The sequence below is a fragment of the Polypterus senegalus genome, chromosome 9, assembly GCF_016835505.1.
Source record: "Polypterus senegalus isolate Bchr_013 chromosome 9, ASM1683550v1, whole genome shotgun sequence".
Taxonomy (NCBI): domain Eukaryota; kingdom Metazoa; phylum Chordata; class Cladistia; order Polypteriformes; family Polypteridae; genus Polypterus; species Polypterus senegalus.
The window spans coordinates 126,344,311-126,360,899 of record NC_053162.1 but is presented as its reverse complement, the minus strand read 5'-3'; the positions used below and the strand labels follow the sequence as shown (position 1 = coordinate 126,360,899).

The window sequence follows — 16,589 nt, the reverse complement described above, 5'->3', positions numbered from 1 at the left end:
CATACTTCATTAAACCTGAGATTCTTGTCTCTTAAAGTTACGTTCAGTATTTTACATGGCAGTTATTTCTTCATAATAATGGCATATATTAATTTGACACATAAAACTGTGGTTTAAAGTGAAGTGTTTTTTAATAAATTTTAAAAATACATTTTTTTTTGCAGCATACAATTCAGCTCTATGTAATCCCTTGTTCTCTCATGATAGAAAAAGATTTTTGAAAAGGCAAAGCTTTCAATTTAAGAAAGCATGCCTTCTGTGTTTATTACATCCTTTAAATAAATGTATAGCTAAAGTCTGCTATATTCTTTTCAATCAGTAGGTAACAACACTTTGCAAACAGCAGCCATTCAACTGTGATGGCCCATCTTAACTTATTATGTGACCCCTGAAGAATAGACAGCTGCAAAGATTTTTTTTATTATTAGTTTTTGCCTGATAACTCAATTTGTTCTTTCCACAACTGCCTTTAAATATTGTGTTCAGTTGTTACATGGTCACCCAATCACACAGGATAAATGAGGTACATTGAAACAATAAAAAACTTTCACTTTATGACTAAATGTTTATAATATGGAACAAATATTCATTTTTTAGCTACCAATAGATACATATGGTGAATCATAGGGTGAAATTCTTAAATTGAAAAGAAATATAATAAATTCTAAGGCAGTTAGAAACACATCAGGAATGTTGTCTTTCCTAAGAAAAATAAGGACTTATTACAATGTACATCATAAAGACCAATCTCACTCCTGAATAATGGTATTAAGATACTCTCCAAGATTTTAGCCAGAAGGACTGAGAAAGTGCTTCCTTCAGTATTAGCACAAGACCAAACTGGATATACAAAAGGCAGACACTTAGCTTCTAATTTATTTAATATAACACAAACGTATAGTCACCCATTAAATCTAACACCCCAGATACTGCATCTTATTATCTTTGGAGGTAGAAAAAGCATTTGATAAGGTGGAATGGGACTACCTATTCACCACATTGCACAAATTTGGGTTTGGCCCAAACATATGTGCATGGATCATACTACTAGTCTAGAAGCCTCAGTTTCTATTAACAACATTATTTCTGACTACATTGACCTAGAATGTGGTACTTGACAAGGTTGCCACCTATCACCATTGCTCTTTTTCTATTGTCTTTGAGCCATTGGCTGTTTACTTTCGAAGTGCATCAGAGATAGAGGGGATTTTCAGAGAAAGAGAATATGGTACTGTATATACTTTACCAAAAACATTCTGTGCCAGCTGTCCTAAAAGCAGTAGCAGATTTTAAAAAAGTATCTGGACTCAAAATCAATTTGAATAAAAGTGTGCTTTTTCCAGTGAACTCTATAATATTAGACTGGACAACTTCCCATTTATCTTAGTAGATCAGTTTAAATGTCTAGGGGGTAAATACAGGTATCACAAGTAAACATAAATCTATTTTTCAACAAACCTTTGCTGTCTACATGGAACAAAATAAGTAAGATGTTAACAAATGGTCTACCCTCCATCTTACATTAGTAGGGAGAATCAAAACTGTCAAATGAACATCCTTCCCAACTTCTTTTTCTGTTTTAAAGCATCCCCATATACGTTAATACATCTTTTTTTAAGAAATTAGATTCAATCATAACCTCATTTATTTGGAATTCGAAACGTCCACTCATTCAAAGGGCCACTCAACAATGACCTAAAGCAGAAGCAGGCATGGCACTACCTAACTTTCAATTTTATTACTGGGCAGCAAATATACAGGCCACCTGAACATTAACAAAAATGAATTAATATACACAAGGCTGGAGTGCAATAGAAATAAAATCTCTTACAGTACCTCTTTATATTCCCTGCTCTATGCTTTAGTAAATACAAATTATCCTCAATGTACTAATAATCCAATTGCCCTTCAATTACTCAGAATATGGATCCAATGTAGAACTTTAAGACAGAGAAATTCTTATGTGTTGCACCTGTACACGACAACCACCTTTAACTACCCTATCAGACATAAACACCATTTAATGTTTGGAAAATGTCTGGGATTAAAAGACGTAGATATTTGTAAATAGATAATATCTTTGCACCCTACAAACAATTATGCTTCTAATTTAACTTATCAACACAATTATTCCACTACTTTCAAATTAGAAACTTCGCTAAACAGAACCTGCCCTATTTTCCTACCTATTTCTATTCCAGAAGAAATATTAATCAGTCTTAAATACTCATATAGCATCTCTACAACATATAAAACATTCTAAAGTCCCTTTTTTTCAAAGATCTCAGAGTACAATGGCAAAAAGGATCTATCACTTAATATTTCAGAAAAATGTGGAAGGCAGCAATGTATGGAATACACTCTAACTCTATATGCACAAAGCATTCAATAATTCAACTTAAAATCTTTGATTAAGCACATTTACCTTGTTGAAAAATTGTTGAAGATGTAGCCAGGGAAAGATTCAACCTGTGAATGTTGCAATGTAACTCCAGACTCACTGTTATCCAAGAAAAGTCATGGGTTAGATTTGCATAGTTGCTTCTGAAGGAATATTAAGATTTTTGAAACAATATTTTCTGGACAGTTGAGACTAAAGTAAACCTATATGGTCATTATCCTCAATACTGTGTGTAGTGAAAGGTAAGCACAGCATATTACTACAAGGATCTAAACTCTAACAATCAAATCATGGTTAGGGAGGTCATTATACAGCCACAACACATAGACATTATGCAGTCACTGTGGATACCACAAATACTTTTTTGTATCAGAGCATTCTAGAGGAAAATGTGAGGCCATTAATCCAGTGGTTAAGCTATACTCAGTTATGTTACTGGACACTGGTCGCAAGCCCACCGACCAATCTTCAACTGAATGGACAAAACACAAAGTCATCACCAAGTCAAAGTCCATATCTTTGCCCCTTTGAAATGTGGTGGCAGGAACTTAAGAGAGCTGTGTGTAAATGAATGCCCTCAAACATTAATGAACTGAAAATGTTTTGGAACAAGGAGTGCATCAAATTCCTCCAACAGAGTTTAATAACTTCAAAATCATATATATTTATTGTTAGGAGCCCTTTGTAACAGAGTGAGGACCATAACAAGAAAAGGATAGAAGAACACTGGAACTAACTGGGCCACATTTTTTTGGACGTGCACCAAATTAACATTTTAAACAAAAATCTTTGAATGCCTCTCAGACAGCATTGGTGTCACAATCATTCCTAATGCTTTAAAAGCTGTCTTTGGTGTACTCCAAGACGGAGAAGGACTAACAAACTGTAATTGCCTTTACCTCATTACTAGCATGTAGACTTATCTTGTGCAATTTGAAGAATTCCACCCTACCTCTTTTATGTCAGTTGGTAACTGATGTTATATACTATTTGAAATGGGAAAATATCAAATTCTCACTCAGAGGATCTGTTCAAAACATTTTTAAAATATGGCAGGATCTAATCAATAACATTTTAGAATAAGCTTCTATTTCAGCGCCTATATATATTCCTTGATTTGCTCTGGTTGTTGGCTCCTCTTTCTCTTGTGTGGAGGTTGAATTTTGGCTTATTAAGTTTGACTTGATTGTATGGAATGTTATTTGCTTCTAATTAAAATCAATAAAAAGGGAATACTGAGAGATCATTTTAGAAAAGTGCAATTTGTTCTGAACCTAAGGTAGTAAAAAATATGCAGAGGATCCTCCCACCCTTTTTCACACTCATTTAATAATGAGGGGAATCAAAGCCTACAAATGGTAACAGTCTGTAAACCCCCCCAAATGTGGGGACATTTGTACAGACACTCAAACTCACCTATTAAAATTTAATTTAGAGTCACCCCTTAACCCAAAACATACATTTCTGGGCCATGGAAGGAAAAACCTTTGGAAAAAGCAGACACATACATACGAGGAGCAAAGGCAAATTCCCAGTAGAAAGTACTTGGGCTGCAGTTTTAACCTAGGACTCTGGGGTTCTAATTCAACAGCTCTAACCACGACATTCATTGTGCCACTCAACTAGATTATATTGTGTTTGTTAAACACCTTTACATTGTTGTTGCACTGTGTTTGGCATAGACATACCATATACATTAAATGCATATTTTCACAGAAATACGTAAAAGCAATAGACCATTATTGTGGTATTTTAACTTGTTGGTCCTGTGGTGAGTGAAACTCAATCTCCTCATTATTGTATTTACAAGATAAACTGATGCAGATATTTTCTTTCTAATCATTCTTTAATTCAGGTTGCAGCACAACTGATACCTGATATGAATCTGTTTCTCTCCAAATAAAAGAGAGGGTCTGAATGTCATGCGTTTCCATAGCCTGCTAACCAGTCCATTCATCTTCTTGAGGTTCTAAACCAAAGCGGCTGGGACAAGAGCTTGCTATGATATGTTTTTTCCACCTTGATACAGGCTCAGCTAAAGGGAACCTTATGATATTTTTAGTAAGGTCTGATGAACTGTTTCCTGTACAGAGAGGAGGTGGGCTCACCACAATGCTGATATTATGGTTAACTGTGCCAAACTGCTCTGATGCAGTTATTGTGGTTGCATCTGTTCCATCCGCCTCTACATCAGAGGTTACTGAAGGATCACTTGTTAATATCGGGTATACCTGGGGATTCAAATTCTCACCTGCAAATGAATGAAAACTTTAGTTATAGGTTGATTTCTGCACTGGGTACCAAATGTTTGTCATATTTCTGCTTGAATAAAGCAAAATGATTTTCATACCTCCCGGAGAGAGTCCATTGCAACTGATTAGACTCATGGGTAATTGGGAAGACCACAAAAGACTCTTAGGTTCAGTGAGTAATTTATCACAATACTGAAAAGGAGTTACAGATGTTTCCTCAGAATCTGAAATTATTTTAAGTGACCAGTAAAAATAGGGTAGAAAAACAAACCTCACTTCCAGCTTTTATACTTAGATCACACATACAGTACATTAGGTACAGTAGTTGGACAACATACCAAAGTCTTCAAAGAATGCTATTATCAATGTAAACCAAAGACAAAAATATTTACCTGATTTTTTAACTTCTTCATTAGAGGAACAAACCCAGTCCCAGTCCAATGTTAATTCCTTGACTGGTGTGAGACAGTCAAGGCTTTGTGAAACTCCTGTATGATGAAAGACAAAATGAGATAGAGACAGGTATTATATAAATAATAATATATACTTATTTATAATAATATGTAATAATAATATATGATAAAGGGAAGGCCTCTTATCCAAGAAAAGTCATGGGTTAGATTTGCAAAGTTGCTTCTGAAGGAATATTAAGATTTTTGAAACAATATTGTCTGGACAGTTGAGACTAAAGTAAACCTATATGGTCATTATCCTCAATACTGCGTGTAGTGAAAGGTAAGCACAGCATATTACTACAAGGATCTAAACTCTAACAATTAAAGCATGGTTAGGGAGGTCATTATACAGCCACAACACCTAGACATTATGCAGTCACTGTGGATACCACACATACTTTCTTGTATCAGAGCATTCTAAAGGAAAATGTGAGGCCATCGATCCAGTGGTTAAGCTATACTCAGTTATGTTACTGGACACTGGTCGCAAGCCCACCCACCAATCTTCAACTGAATGGACAAAACACAAAGTCATCATCAAGTCAAAGTCCATATCTTTGCCCCTTTGAAATATGGTGGCAGGAACTTAAGAGAGCTGTGTGTAAATGAATGCCCTTAAACATTAATGAACTGAAAATGTTTTGGAACAAGGAGTGCATCAAATTCCTCCAACAGAGTTTAAGAACTTGAATATATATTTATATATATCCATCCATCCATCCATCTTATATATTTATTGTTAGGAGCCCTTTGTAATAGAGTGAGGACCCTAACAAGAAAAGGATAGAAGAACACTGGAAGATGTAGTTACAGAGAGGAAAAACAACAAATCACAGTCTAAAATCAGGCAGAACATCTTAACACAATGGGGAATAGAAAGAATTGGTACCTAAACTCAATACGCAAAACACATGACAAAGTGGAGATACAAAAAGTAGAAAGTCCTAGTGCTCCATTCTGCTAGTAAGCATTTTTAGCTTTTATGAATGCTAAAGATTAACAGTTTGAAATTAGCTGATGAGAGTTTTTTGATCCAAGGAGAAGATACATGTGACACCAGCTTTTCATATTACTCACATACTGTACATCATATCCTCACTTGTTCTAATTGGTAGTGATTATGTGCATTTTCTGAAAATACTACCTCATAGTATTTGTGAAAGACATTAATATCTCTGCTTGGCTTGAAAGAATTGGCTTTGTTATAAAGGATCTTTAAAAATTCTTGTCTGTTCATATTGATTTTATCCATATCTGAAGTTTAGTGAGAAACCTGCAGGATGCTTGTCCCATGATTTCAGTTGCTAAAATCTATTTCCAAGGTATTTTACAAGCACAGATACAGTATATTGTACAAAGGTTTACATACAGTGGATTCAGGAAGTTTTTAGACTCCTTGACTTTCTGCACACTTTATTATGTTGTAGAATTATTGTATATGGATACATTTGGAGTATTTGCCTATCAATCTCACGTAATAACCCATAATGACAAAGTGGAATTATGATTTTTAGATAATTGCCCTGAAGCTACTCCAACATTGTCTTGACTATATGCTTGAGGTAATTGTCATGCTAAAAAGTAAACCATCATCTGAGTTCATGTGCACTCTGGAGCAGTTTTTTTCAGGTGTCTCTCTGACATTGGCTGCATTCATTCTTCCCTCAGTTCTGGCCAGTATTCCTGTTCCTAACACTGAGAAGCACTCCCAGAGTATGATGCTACCACCACAGTGCTTCATCATAGAGATGGTATAAAGCAGATGATGAACAGTGTCTGATCTTCAACATACCTATGACTTGAAATTCTGCCCATAGAGTTAACTTTTTGACTCCTCAGACCAGAGAATCATTTTTCTCATTTATTCAGAGTATTTAATTGCTGATTAGCTTCAGGAAACTCTCTAAGCTTTAGAAATGGTTTAATGCTTTTGCACAATCTATTTTCCTCCACAATTTGATTGAAGTGGTCTACAGAAAGTTCCTTCTTCTTTATGGTCTAGTTTTTGTCCATACATACAGCGTGAATTGTGGGACCTGATGCGTGCCTTTTCTAAATGATGTCCATTCAATTAAATTTGCCACAGGGGGACTCCATTGAAATTCTAAACAAATCTCAGGGATGCAACATGTGAAGGGATCCGAAACTTTCTGAATCCACTATACCGTGTGTATTTTTCTGAGGTGAAGCATAGGCAAGTTAAGTTCCTGATGATAGTCACACAGTGAGTTAGAGATGACAATTGGTTTTAATGTAGTGACAAAGTTTTTAAAGATACTCAGAATTTGAACATAACTAAATTTGCAACCTAGATATGAACATAAAGAAGGTTTCTGGAAAGACAAGACAAGAAACCCGAACATAAAAATTAAAACGCTAAACAATTGTCAAGCTAAGGTTCTACAATAATGATTCTCTCATTCAAGAGATCCTTTGAAGTTTAGGGTCTTAATTCAAAGCATGGGTCTTGTGAAACTCTTATATTTTATAGCATGTGAGTGGTGACCTCACAGGTTGCAGTTCATGTAACTACAAATGGGGGAATTGCAATAGAGAATATGGTGATGCTCATGTAGGATACATCACAAAAAGGCAACACCATAAAAGAAATTGCCTAAGAAAATGGCTACATGATGATGTCACTGTCATAACAATAAATATAAACAACTATAAGAAAAATAAAACAAAAAATCGTCAAACAAGTGTGGAAGGAGCCTACTTGCTTGAAGACTTAGATTTGCACTACCTGCACACTTACTATTTAGAGTCCCGCTCCCCAATCATTACATATAGTCACTTGTGACATAGTCTTCTGTTTCCCCAGTTGTACCCATGTTGGATTTGTGGGACTAAATATGAATGCTATATGTTTCTTCACAGTTCTATTCCTAGAAATGTTTTATATGGAATTACTTCTTTAACTTTCTCTATATGTTTAATAGTGACCTCTAGCTTAAGGTGCTTTACGAAGTAATTTGGGAGAACAGCATTATAACACAAGAATAATGAGTCAAAGCATTAATCAAAAGCATGGCAGCATGGCAGGACAGTGACTACTACTGTTGTTTCAAAGCTCCAAAGTTGTTGCAATCTGCAATCAGTGTTTTTCTCCAGGTACTCCAGGTTCTACCTGCATGTTAGGATAAATAGCTGCTTTCAACTAATGTGCCCTGTGCTTAATTTACACCCCATCCACAAATTGTTTCTGTCATGTTTTCTGTGCAATCAGGTTAGATACCCACTCCACAAAATCCAGAAATGAATAAATGGGTTAGAAAATTGGTGAATAGATAAATTAATTCTTCTTAAAAAGGTTTAAGCAATGTGCTAAATTGAACAGGATAGTTCAATGTAAGTTGTTATCACCATCATAGTGTTGTTTATCTCGTCTACCAGCAAGTACGCAGTAATGGTATGTGGTTTCCCTTGTGTTTTTTCACATGTGTTTACTAACACTATTATTTTTTTTTTAATTCAGCGGTATATTGCAAATCTCTGATGATGTGGTAGCATCTTAATTTTAGTTAGCCATATATTAAGATTTTATCTATTGATGATAGATTAAATGTCAACTAAAACAAAACAAAACAAAACAAAATAAGGTAAGATAAGAGTTCTCCTCTTTTCAAGCATTCTTCTCCCCCAACCAGTTAACAAAACTGGACATAAAGTGAGGATACAGTAATCAACTTAATGCATCTAGGAGGATTTTTTTATAAGTACCCCATTGATTTCTTTTCATTTTGCCTAGGATTGCCTGGAGTCAGTTAAGCTACAGTCTGATGTGATGCTGGGCCTTTGTGAAATTCTATTTACCAAACACTGCAAATTACCAATAATAAGGCATTTTGGTCTAAAAGGTGGAGATACTAATTTAAAATTAGAAATAAAAAAGAAATACAAAAACAAAAGGCAGGATCTATGGGCTTAAATATTTACCAACCACCTTTTAGGCTGCACTGAAGTTAACACCACTAAACAGAAACCATACAGTGACATAATTTATACTCAGAAGCCAAAATAGACAGCCCAGTTCTGAGCAAGTGTCTTGACTAGAGTCACTGAAGGATACAATAAGAACTCTAGGAGAAAATGTCAGCTTCACACTGGTGGAAACATAAAAATAAAATACCAAAGATCAGAAGCAACAGTTCTCTTTATCAGGCTCTCTTGTTTCGAGAGTGCAGAATTTAAGAATTTAATTATGCTCTGTAAAAAGAATCACAGGAACAGATGGCAAAACCTTTCACTTGGTATGTGTAACAACAAATTGTATAAATTTATATTAGTGTATTTCAGGTTTTTAAATAATTTTGAATTTTTTTCACAATTTTATTTAATTTATCTATTGTTTTTCTTTTGCTTACAGTATGTGACATGGGAGAAGGTGCCATGTGACCACGATCATCTTACATTACAAAAGGTTATAGTACAAATTTGATGCAGCTCCCAATATATGCATATATTATACCTTGGTGGGTTTAGGTCATTAAAACAAAAACATTATTAGTGATAGTGAGTTTCTTACCAATTAGGTCCTAGCATCAGGTTTTGTTTTTAGTTTTCTTTTTGAAATCCTTTTCGTTCTCGACTTCGATTCTTGTTTCACCCTCGTGTTTTATTTGCTTGATCGTTTAGTGGTTTAGGTTTTGACATATGCTTTCCCCAAATATAATATTTTTTTGGCTCACATTTATCAAATCCTGGTTATTTTCTCTCTTTTAACAATAATCTGCAGACATCTCATGTTTCATAACAGTGTGACAAGTCTCTACTAGCTGTAAACAAAGACTTAATGGATACAATGGAGGCAATGAAATGTGCACACTTACAAAATTATTACTTTTTTATATATATATATGTAAAGAACAATGTTATTAACATTGTAATAATACTGCTAACATGCTTGGATTGGATAAACTCGAGTTGGAAGGATTTGTTAGTGAATATCTTATTATGGACTGATCAGGAGAAAAGTCAAGAACACTAGCAGCATCTGATACACTAGAGTCATTTTGTTTTTTCAGTATACCATTAGGAATAAAACAAACTCAAAGTCAAAGTCACACTACTTTTCTCTGAGTTATCTTTTTTCTTTCTATTGTTTGAACAATATCAACAATGTCAATTAAAGTTTGGAAGCCTTACTGATACATATCTTCTTCTTTCAAAGTACAAATTGTGTCAACATAACATATACCACACCTGCTGCCACAAAAATGGTGCCACCCAATGAAAATGAAAAGCAGAAAAAAGCAAAGACCAATTGAACAAAAATCAAAAATAATGACTTTTTAAATGCTGGTTACATGATGAACAAATAATGCAATATATTATGTCATGTTGCCCTGCCTATACAGTATAGGATCTCTTCATCTACACATTGGATCCTTGCCTTAAAACAGACATAAGAGACTAGAGTTAGTTAGGGCCAATTAAGAGAAGCTCATGCGAAGAGTTTGCAAAGTTTATTTTCAAGTATGATTTTTGGTTAAGTGGCTTTAATGATAAATTTTGATGGCTTCTTTTGATTTTCTGACTTTTGCTTGTAATTAGATTATAATTCTGCCTGCCCTTACTTGTTACTTGCCTGGCAATCATAAGAATTACTGTGATTACTAATGTGTCCCTGATCATTACGTTGCTGACATAACGATGAAAAAATAACAAATTGGAATACAAAATAATAACACATAGAGACAGAAAGAAACAAAACAATTAAGCAATCACCCATTCCTGACAATTATTTCATTCATTTTAAAATCAGAATAAATTATGAACATCTGACTGCCAATAAGTCAGGTTTACAAGTGTCAGCTACATTTAAATATAAATTATAATCAAATGCTGTGTCAACAATATAATTAAATAATAAATACAAATGACTGTTACATTTTTTGAAATGATGTATAATATCAGAAAGACTATATGCAGAAAGACTATGCATAAAACAACTGTGGCTTGGGTGCTTCAACTGTGACAGCTTTATGGGTGAGTGTCAAAGAGAAAGCAACTGTTAAAAAATACATGACAGACTTTGGCCATCAGACTAAATGCCATGTTTGGGGTAAACCCCAACACTGCACATAATCAAACCATACCATCCATACAGCGGTTTGATTGTACAGTGCCATATGCATCAGTTAAGGTAAGAAACAGAAATTATCCATTGTTTTACAGTAACCTTGGTCAAGCAAAGAGTCTGCCAGTGACAGCACAAATAATGTAGTGATTGTACTTGCCACCCGACTTCTCTACCAGTCTAAACTATAGAGTTCCAGGCATGTGCAGAAATTGCTTCGCACAGCAGAACTCGATACTGAATTGAGCCTGTCTAGATGTGATGTACTAATTCACGTCAGCCTTCCCTTGTAACCCATGAGACTTTAATCGATATTTACTGCATGCCACAATCAAGAAAATACACCTTCTGCTTATTTTTGATGATTGCCTGATACACATTTCGCTGTTTTTACAGATTCATTAGTGAGTGATTGGCCTCATCATGGTCATGTATTTAGTAAAATGCAGGTCTTTCATAATGGGTGAAAAACAACACTCATAACTTTGGCAAAAATGGGTGCCTGTAGCAACCAGTTCGTGGACTAGTATACCATCTCTGGACTGCATTGCCCACTATGCCCAGCAGCGTGAGTAGACTGAAAAATACCCACATGCCATCTGCAGCAACAAGCAAATGCTTTATTGTGACTTTTCCATTACTGCTCAGTATAGCGGTTTGTTTCAACAACAATTTTGTCCACCCAGCTGTCATTGGCAAATGGTAAATAATCCAGTTAATCATGATCGACAGACATCTTTAGTCCGGGGTTACTCATAAATGGGCAATGAGGAGGTGCAGGATTGTCAACACGAAACATGTACATCACAGAAACTTTTAGTTTGGAATCTGACAACCAGATGACCAATTCACATCATCATCACTATCACTCATTTGAGCTGTGGCTCATTATCAGTTTGATCTAAAAACTGGCTTTACAGCTTCTCGTCTGCCATTGTGTTTTTGGTTGAAGGCTCTATCCGTGTCATGAATATTGATCAGTTACCATAAAGTTACAATAAATTGGCAGAAAGAACAGAAATATTAATGATTTTTTTGCAGCATGATATTATTTCATCCACTAGATGGCACCAGAATACCGTCTAGGGAATTTTTCAGGCTTAACGCTATAAAGCAGATCATTTGTTACGTTGCCTGAGTGTGACTCGGGAATAACTGTTTTTGCATAGAAATATCCAAGCATGAGTCAGGCTTGAGGTTAATAGCAAGGAGGTTAATGTCCTGGATTGGCAGAGTCAGTGTCCAGACCTCACTGTCAATTGAGAATTCGTGGCTGGAGTTGAAAAAGGCTGTGCACTTGTGATCCCCAGGCAATTTCATAGACCCTTAGTACTTTTGCAGAGAAGAATGGGGAAAAATTGCAGTGTCCAGAAGTACAAAGCTGATGGAGAGAGAGATTAACACACACAAATTCAAGGCTGGAAATGCTGCCAAATGTGCATCTCCTAAATACTGAAGGGATGAATATTTAGACAATCAATTACTTTTCTATTCTATATTTTGCAATTAATTTAGTCCACTTTGCAGCAATCTGTTTTCACTTTTACATCTTCAATTGATCAATTTCAAAAAGCCAAATTAAATTCACTTCTATTCAGTACTGAATGATACAAAAATATGAAAAATTCCAAACTGTTAATACTTTTTCTAGGTATTGTACTGCTATTCAGGCCCGGTCTTAGGTATTATGGGGCCCTAGGCGAAAGAGGGGTCCAGGGGCCCCCTGAGGGGGGCGCTCTGCGAAATGCGTGAAAATTAGACCAAGGAGACATTTTCTTGTAACATTACGAGGTCATAACCCTACGTCCCTTTTTTGCCCGTTCGACCCATAGAGAGCTTGACTCAAACCGCTCCGCTTTTATAGACAGCCGCCCACGCGGACGCGCCCCCGATGGCCCACGTGATTTAAACATGCAAGGGGAGGGGTGGGCCGGGGGTCTGGCCGCCATTGATCCGGGCCTAGGCGGTTGCCTACTTCGCCTATGCCTAAGGCCAGGCCTGTGCTATTTCTTTTGTTCTGTAAAGGAAGAATCACTTATGCTATCCGCCTGACTGAGTTTAAACACTTGCACTATAATAAAACACATCCCATAGCTTAAGGCATGGATAGCACACAACAAATCCATCTGTTTTAGCTTATTCAACAGCTCCTTAGATCACAACATAGACTGTATATCTCATTTTATTTTCTGAAACTGCTTTTCCTGGTGGGGGTTGTGGTGGCAGCGTGCCAAGCAGGTCATTCCAGACTTTCCTGTCCACAGGTATGGATGTCAGCTTTTCCTAAAGAATTGCCATGTGTTACCAAGTCGGCCAAGAGATATAATCCCTCCAGCATATCCTGGGTCTGCCACAGGGTCTCTGCTGAGTGGGATGAGCCACCTTGGGGGGCATCCCAACCCCAACTGGCTCCTCTAAAAACAGAGGAGCAGTGATTCTTCTTTGAGGCTGTCCAAAATCTCTGAGCTTCTCTACTATCACAGACTGACAGCTCGGCCACCCTGTGAAAGAAATCTAATTTCTGCTGCTCCCACTTATGATCTCATTCTTTTGGACTTTACCCACAACTCATGACCGTAGGTAAGGATGGAGATGTAGACTGAGTTTTGTCTTCAGAGTCAGTTTTTGTTTCATCAACACAGACCAGTACAGCACAGGCAGAACATCATCCACTGCTCCATTCTGCTTGCATATCTATCCATATAGCGCTAATTACCCACAAGTTATTAGTCTTCTGTAATATTAACACATTTATATATTTTTCAACACACTGGCCCCACATACTGTATATTTAATGTCTGCTGGTTGCCTATGGGCTGTATGGGTCAGGACATTGTGAAGTTTTTGCTGGTCCTGTTACTTCATATAATGTGACTTTTTTGTGACTTTAAATCCTTGTGACCTAATGTATTTAGCTATGGCAATGTGCTCTGGGGGGTGGAGAGGGTATGCAAAACAAAGCCTGCTTGGGGACTAAAGTTTCCTTGAGTTATTAGGTGGAGGGTGTTGAGGGGGGCACATCTTCAAGATTAGTGCAAATGGAATAAGTGAGTAAATGTGTTCTCTTCTTCATTTATTTAATTATAAATAATAAAATGTTACTTGCACATTTTATTCTATATTGATATGGCCGTGGCAACTATTGTGCAAAAGAACGTGATTGAAGATCCTGTATTTTCAGTTTTATCTTGAATTCTTTAACAGTACTAAATGTTTATTCTATTATGTAGGGGGGCGGAACAGAGACACTGTGACAAAGAAAGAAAATCAGAAAAGGCTCAGGCTTATTCTTCTTGATGGCAGCCAGCTGAACCCTAACACAAATATTACATTGAAAATGGATGGCTATTAAAAGCGAGGTATTTATTTACTGTCCTTGAAACAGACCTTGAGGTAATGAATGATTTGCTTTTTTTCTTCTTGCCGGTTCACCTTTCTGCATTAACGTCTCATAAGAGGTTCCATCTGGCTTTGTCTCCAGTTTGCACAATGCAAGGGCATCTGAGTGGGATGGTGGGAGCGGTGTAGCAAGCAAAGAATTTTGTAGCTTCTCCTCTGCAAAGTGTGTCTCCTGGAGTATAGCATTCAGGCTCTGTGAAAAATATATTAGAAAAAGAGTCAAGGCCTTTTTGAGCAAAGAGAGAAAATTTAAAAAGAGAAATCCGTGGGAAACAGAAACAGGGCACACATGCTTGCACATGTGCAGGTACATTTTACAGTAGCCTGTTTACATTGTAAAAAAAATGTCTCTTTGATATATCGGAAAAATTATCTATAATCTCCAAAGGTGTTAACCTGGGTATTCTGTTACCACACTTTCCTGTAACTTTAAAGCTCTTTTTTTCCGGCAGAAATAGCAGCAGACTTTAACTCATCACATGCTCTGTGCAGCAGCTGTTACTTACCTCATCCAAATATTCACCAGACAGATGTACGACATCAGCTAGAACATAAAAAAGAAAGGGTCAAAAGTGGCCTGTTGAGAAGCTCCATTAACAGTGTCCATTCACAACACACTTCCAGCATGTCTTTGTTTTGGCTAATAGTCAGATGAGCACACAGCATGCAGCTGAACAAACATGCAAGTCAAACACAGAGCTTGCTTGGGGGCCTTGCAAAAATTTGTGTGGAAAAAGTTAGTCTAACACTTTGCTCAATCATGTGGGCGCTTATCTTATATAATTAGAACAGTGGATAAAAATGCATTAAAATGTTATATTACAGCTGCATTCACAAGTTGGAAACTTTAATGTTTTGAAAGAAAAAAACATTGTATTACATTGAGACAGATACTTTATTGTAGGCAGACTTGACTGGGGGAGTGTGGTGGCAATGTAAAAATGTTTTTTTCATATATTTCTGAGCATGAACATTGAAGTAGCTCCTCAGCCATTGTGGTTGCTGGCTTTAACTAGTCTCTCACCATCAGAGGCTAAACCTGTTAGACCTATTTAATTAGACATCTTGTTTACCAGTTTCTGAAGTTAGACACTAAATAAGTTGATGGTTAGTGAGTTTTTCTCTATAATAATTTAGATCTATTTGAGTGTGGCACAGTTGTTGATACTTCTTTTTCAGAGTCATAGGTTGAAATCCTGGTAATATCACTGATTTTTGAAGTTTGCACTTTTTTTTTGGTACCCTAGATTCTTTCAACATCCCAAATGAATCTCACAGCCATAGTGGGTGTTCACTGTGATAGACTGGCATTAGTGCCTTCCTCCTGCCTTGTGCATAATGCTGCCAAGTTTGGCTTTGGTGCCCCTTGCATGAGATTGGGCAAGTTCAGAAAATGAATTAGTTTTATACAAGGGTAACTCTTTATAATAACTTCCATTAAAGAGTCAGAAAATGGTAACAGTATCGTCAGTATTGTGGACAACACTACTGTAATTGGCTTCATCAGTGAAAATAATGAGGCTGCCGACAGGAAGGAGGAAAAAGAACTGACTGCATGGTGCCATAATAACAATCTCTACCTGAATGTCAACAAAACAAAGGGGTTCATTATTGATTTCAGAAAGAACAAAGACAGTCTCAATCCACTGCATATCAAGAGCTCTCCTGTCCAGACAGTTGGCAGCTCAAGTTCTTGGGTGTCTAGATCACCGATTGCCTTTTGAGTTCAGTTAACACCACCTGAATGCATTCTTTTTTCCTGAGGAGGCTAAACAGCCTTTGAGGTGGGACCCAACATACTAGTGAACATTTACCACCGAACTATTGAAAGTATCCTGACCAGATGCATTATGGTTTTGTTTGGCAGCCTGATTTGCCCAGGATTGCAAACAGCTTCTAAAATCACTTGCGATGACCTTCCACAGCTTCATATCATCTGCTCAACAAGATGTCTGAGGAGACCTGAAACCATCATCTGTGTGATCCAGCTCACCTCCTGC

At 36.5% G+C, this 16,589-nt stretch overlaps 1 protein-coding gene across 2 annotated transcripts in view; it reads right to left on the bottom strand.

The window, feature by feature from the left end:
* Nucleotides 1-16,589, bottom strand: part of LOC120535742 (tumor necrosis factor receptor superfamily member 11A) — a 44,906-nt gene that overhangs the window by 4,070 nt on the left and 24,247 nt on the right. The window contains exons 7-11 of one of the 2 annotated variants that reach the window (XM_039763774.1): nucleotides 15,096-15,133; nucleotides 14,578-14,782; nucleotides 5,046-5,141; nucleotides 4,752-4,877; nucleotides 4,510-4,652 (exon numbers count right to left, since the gene is read on the bottom strand). In XM_039763774.1, the coding sequence (XP_039619708.1) occupies nucleotides 4,510-4,652; nucleotides 4,752-4,877; nucleotides 5,046-5,141; nucleotides 14,578-14,782; nucleotides 15,096-15,133 (608 nt within the window). Of the gene's footprint in view, nucleotides 1-1,844; nucleotides 4,653-4,751; nucleotides 4,878-5,045; nucleotides 5,142-14,577; nucleotides 14,783-15,095; nucleotides 15,134-16,589 lie in introns of those variants that run through there. The other variant, XM_039763773.1, reaches the window with a different exon arrangement.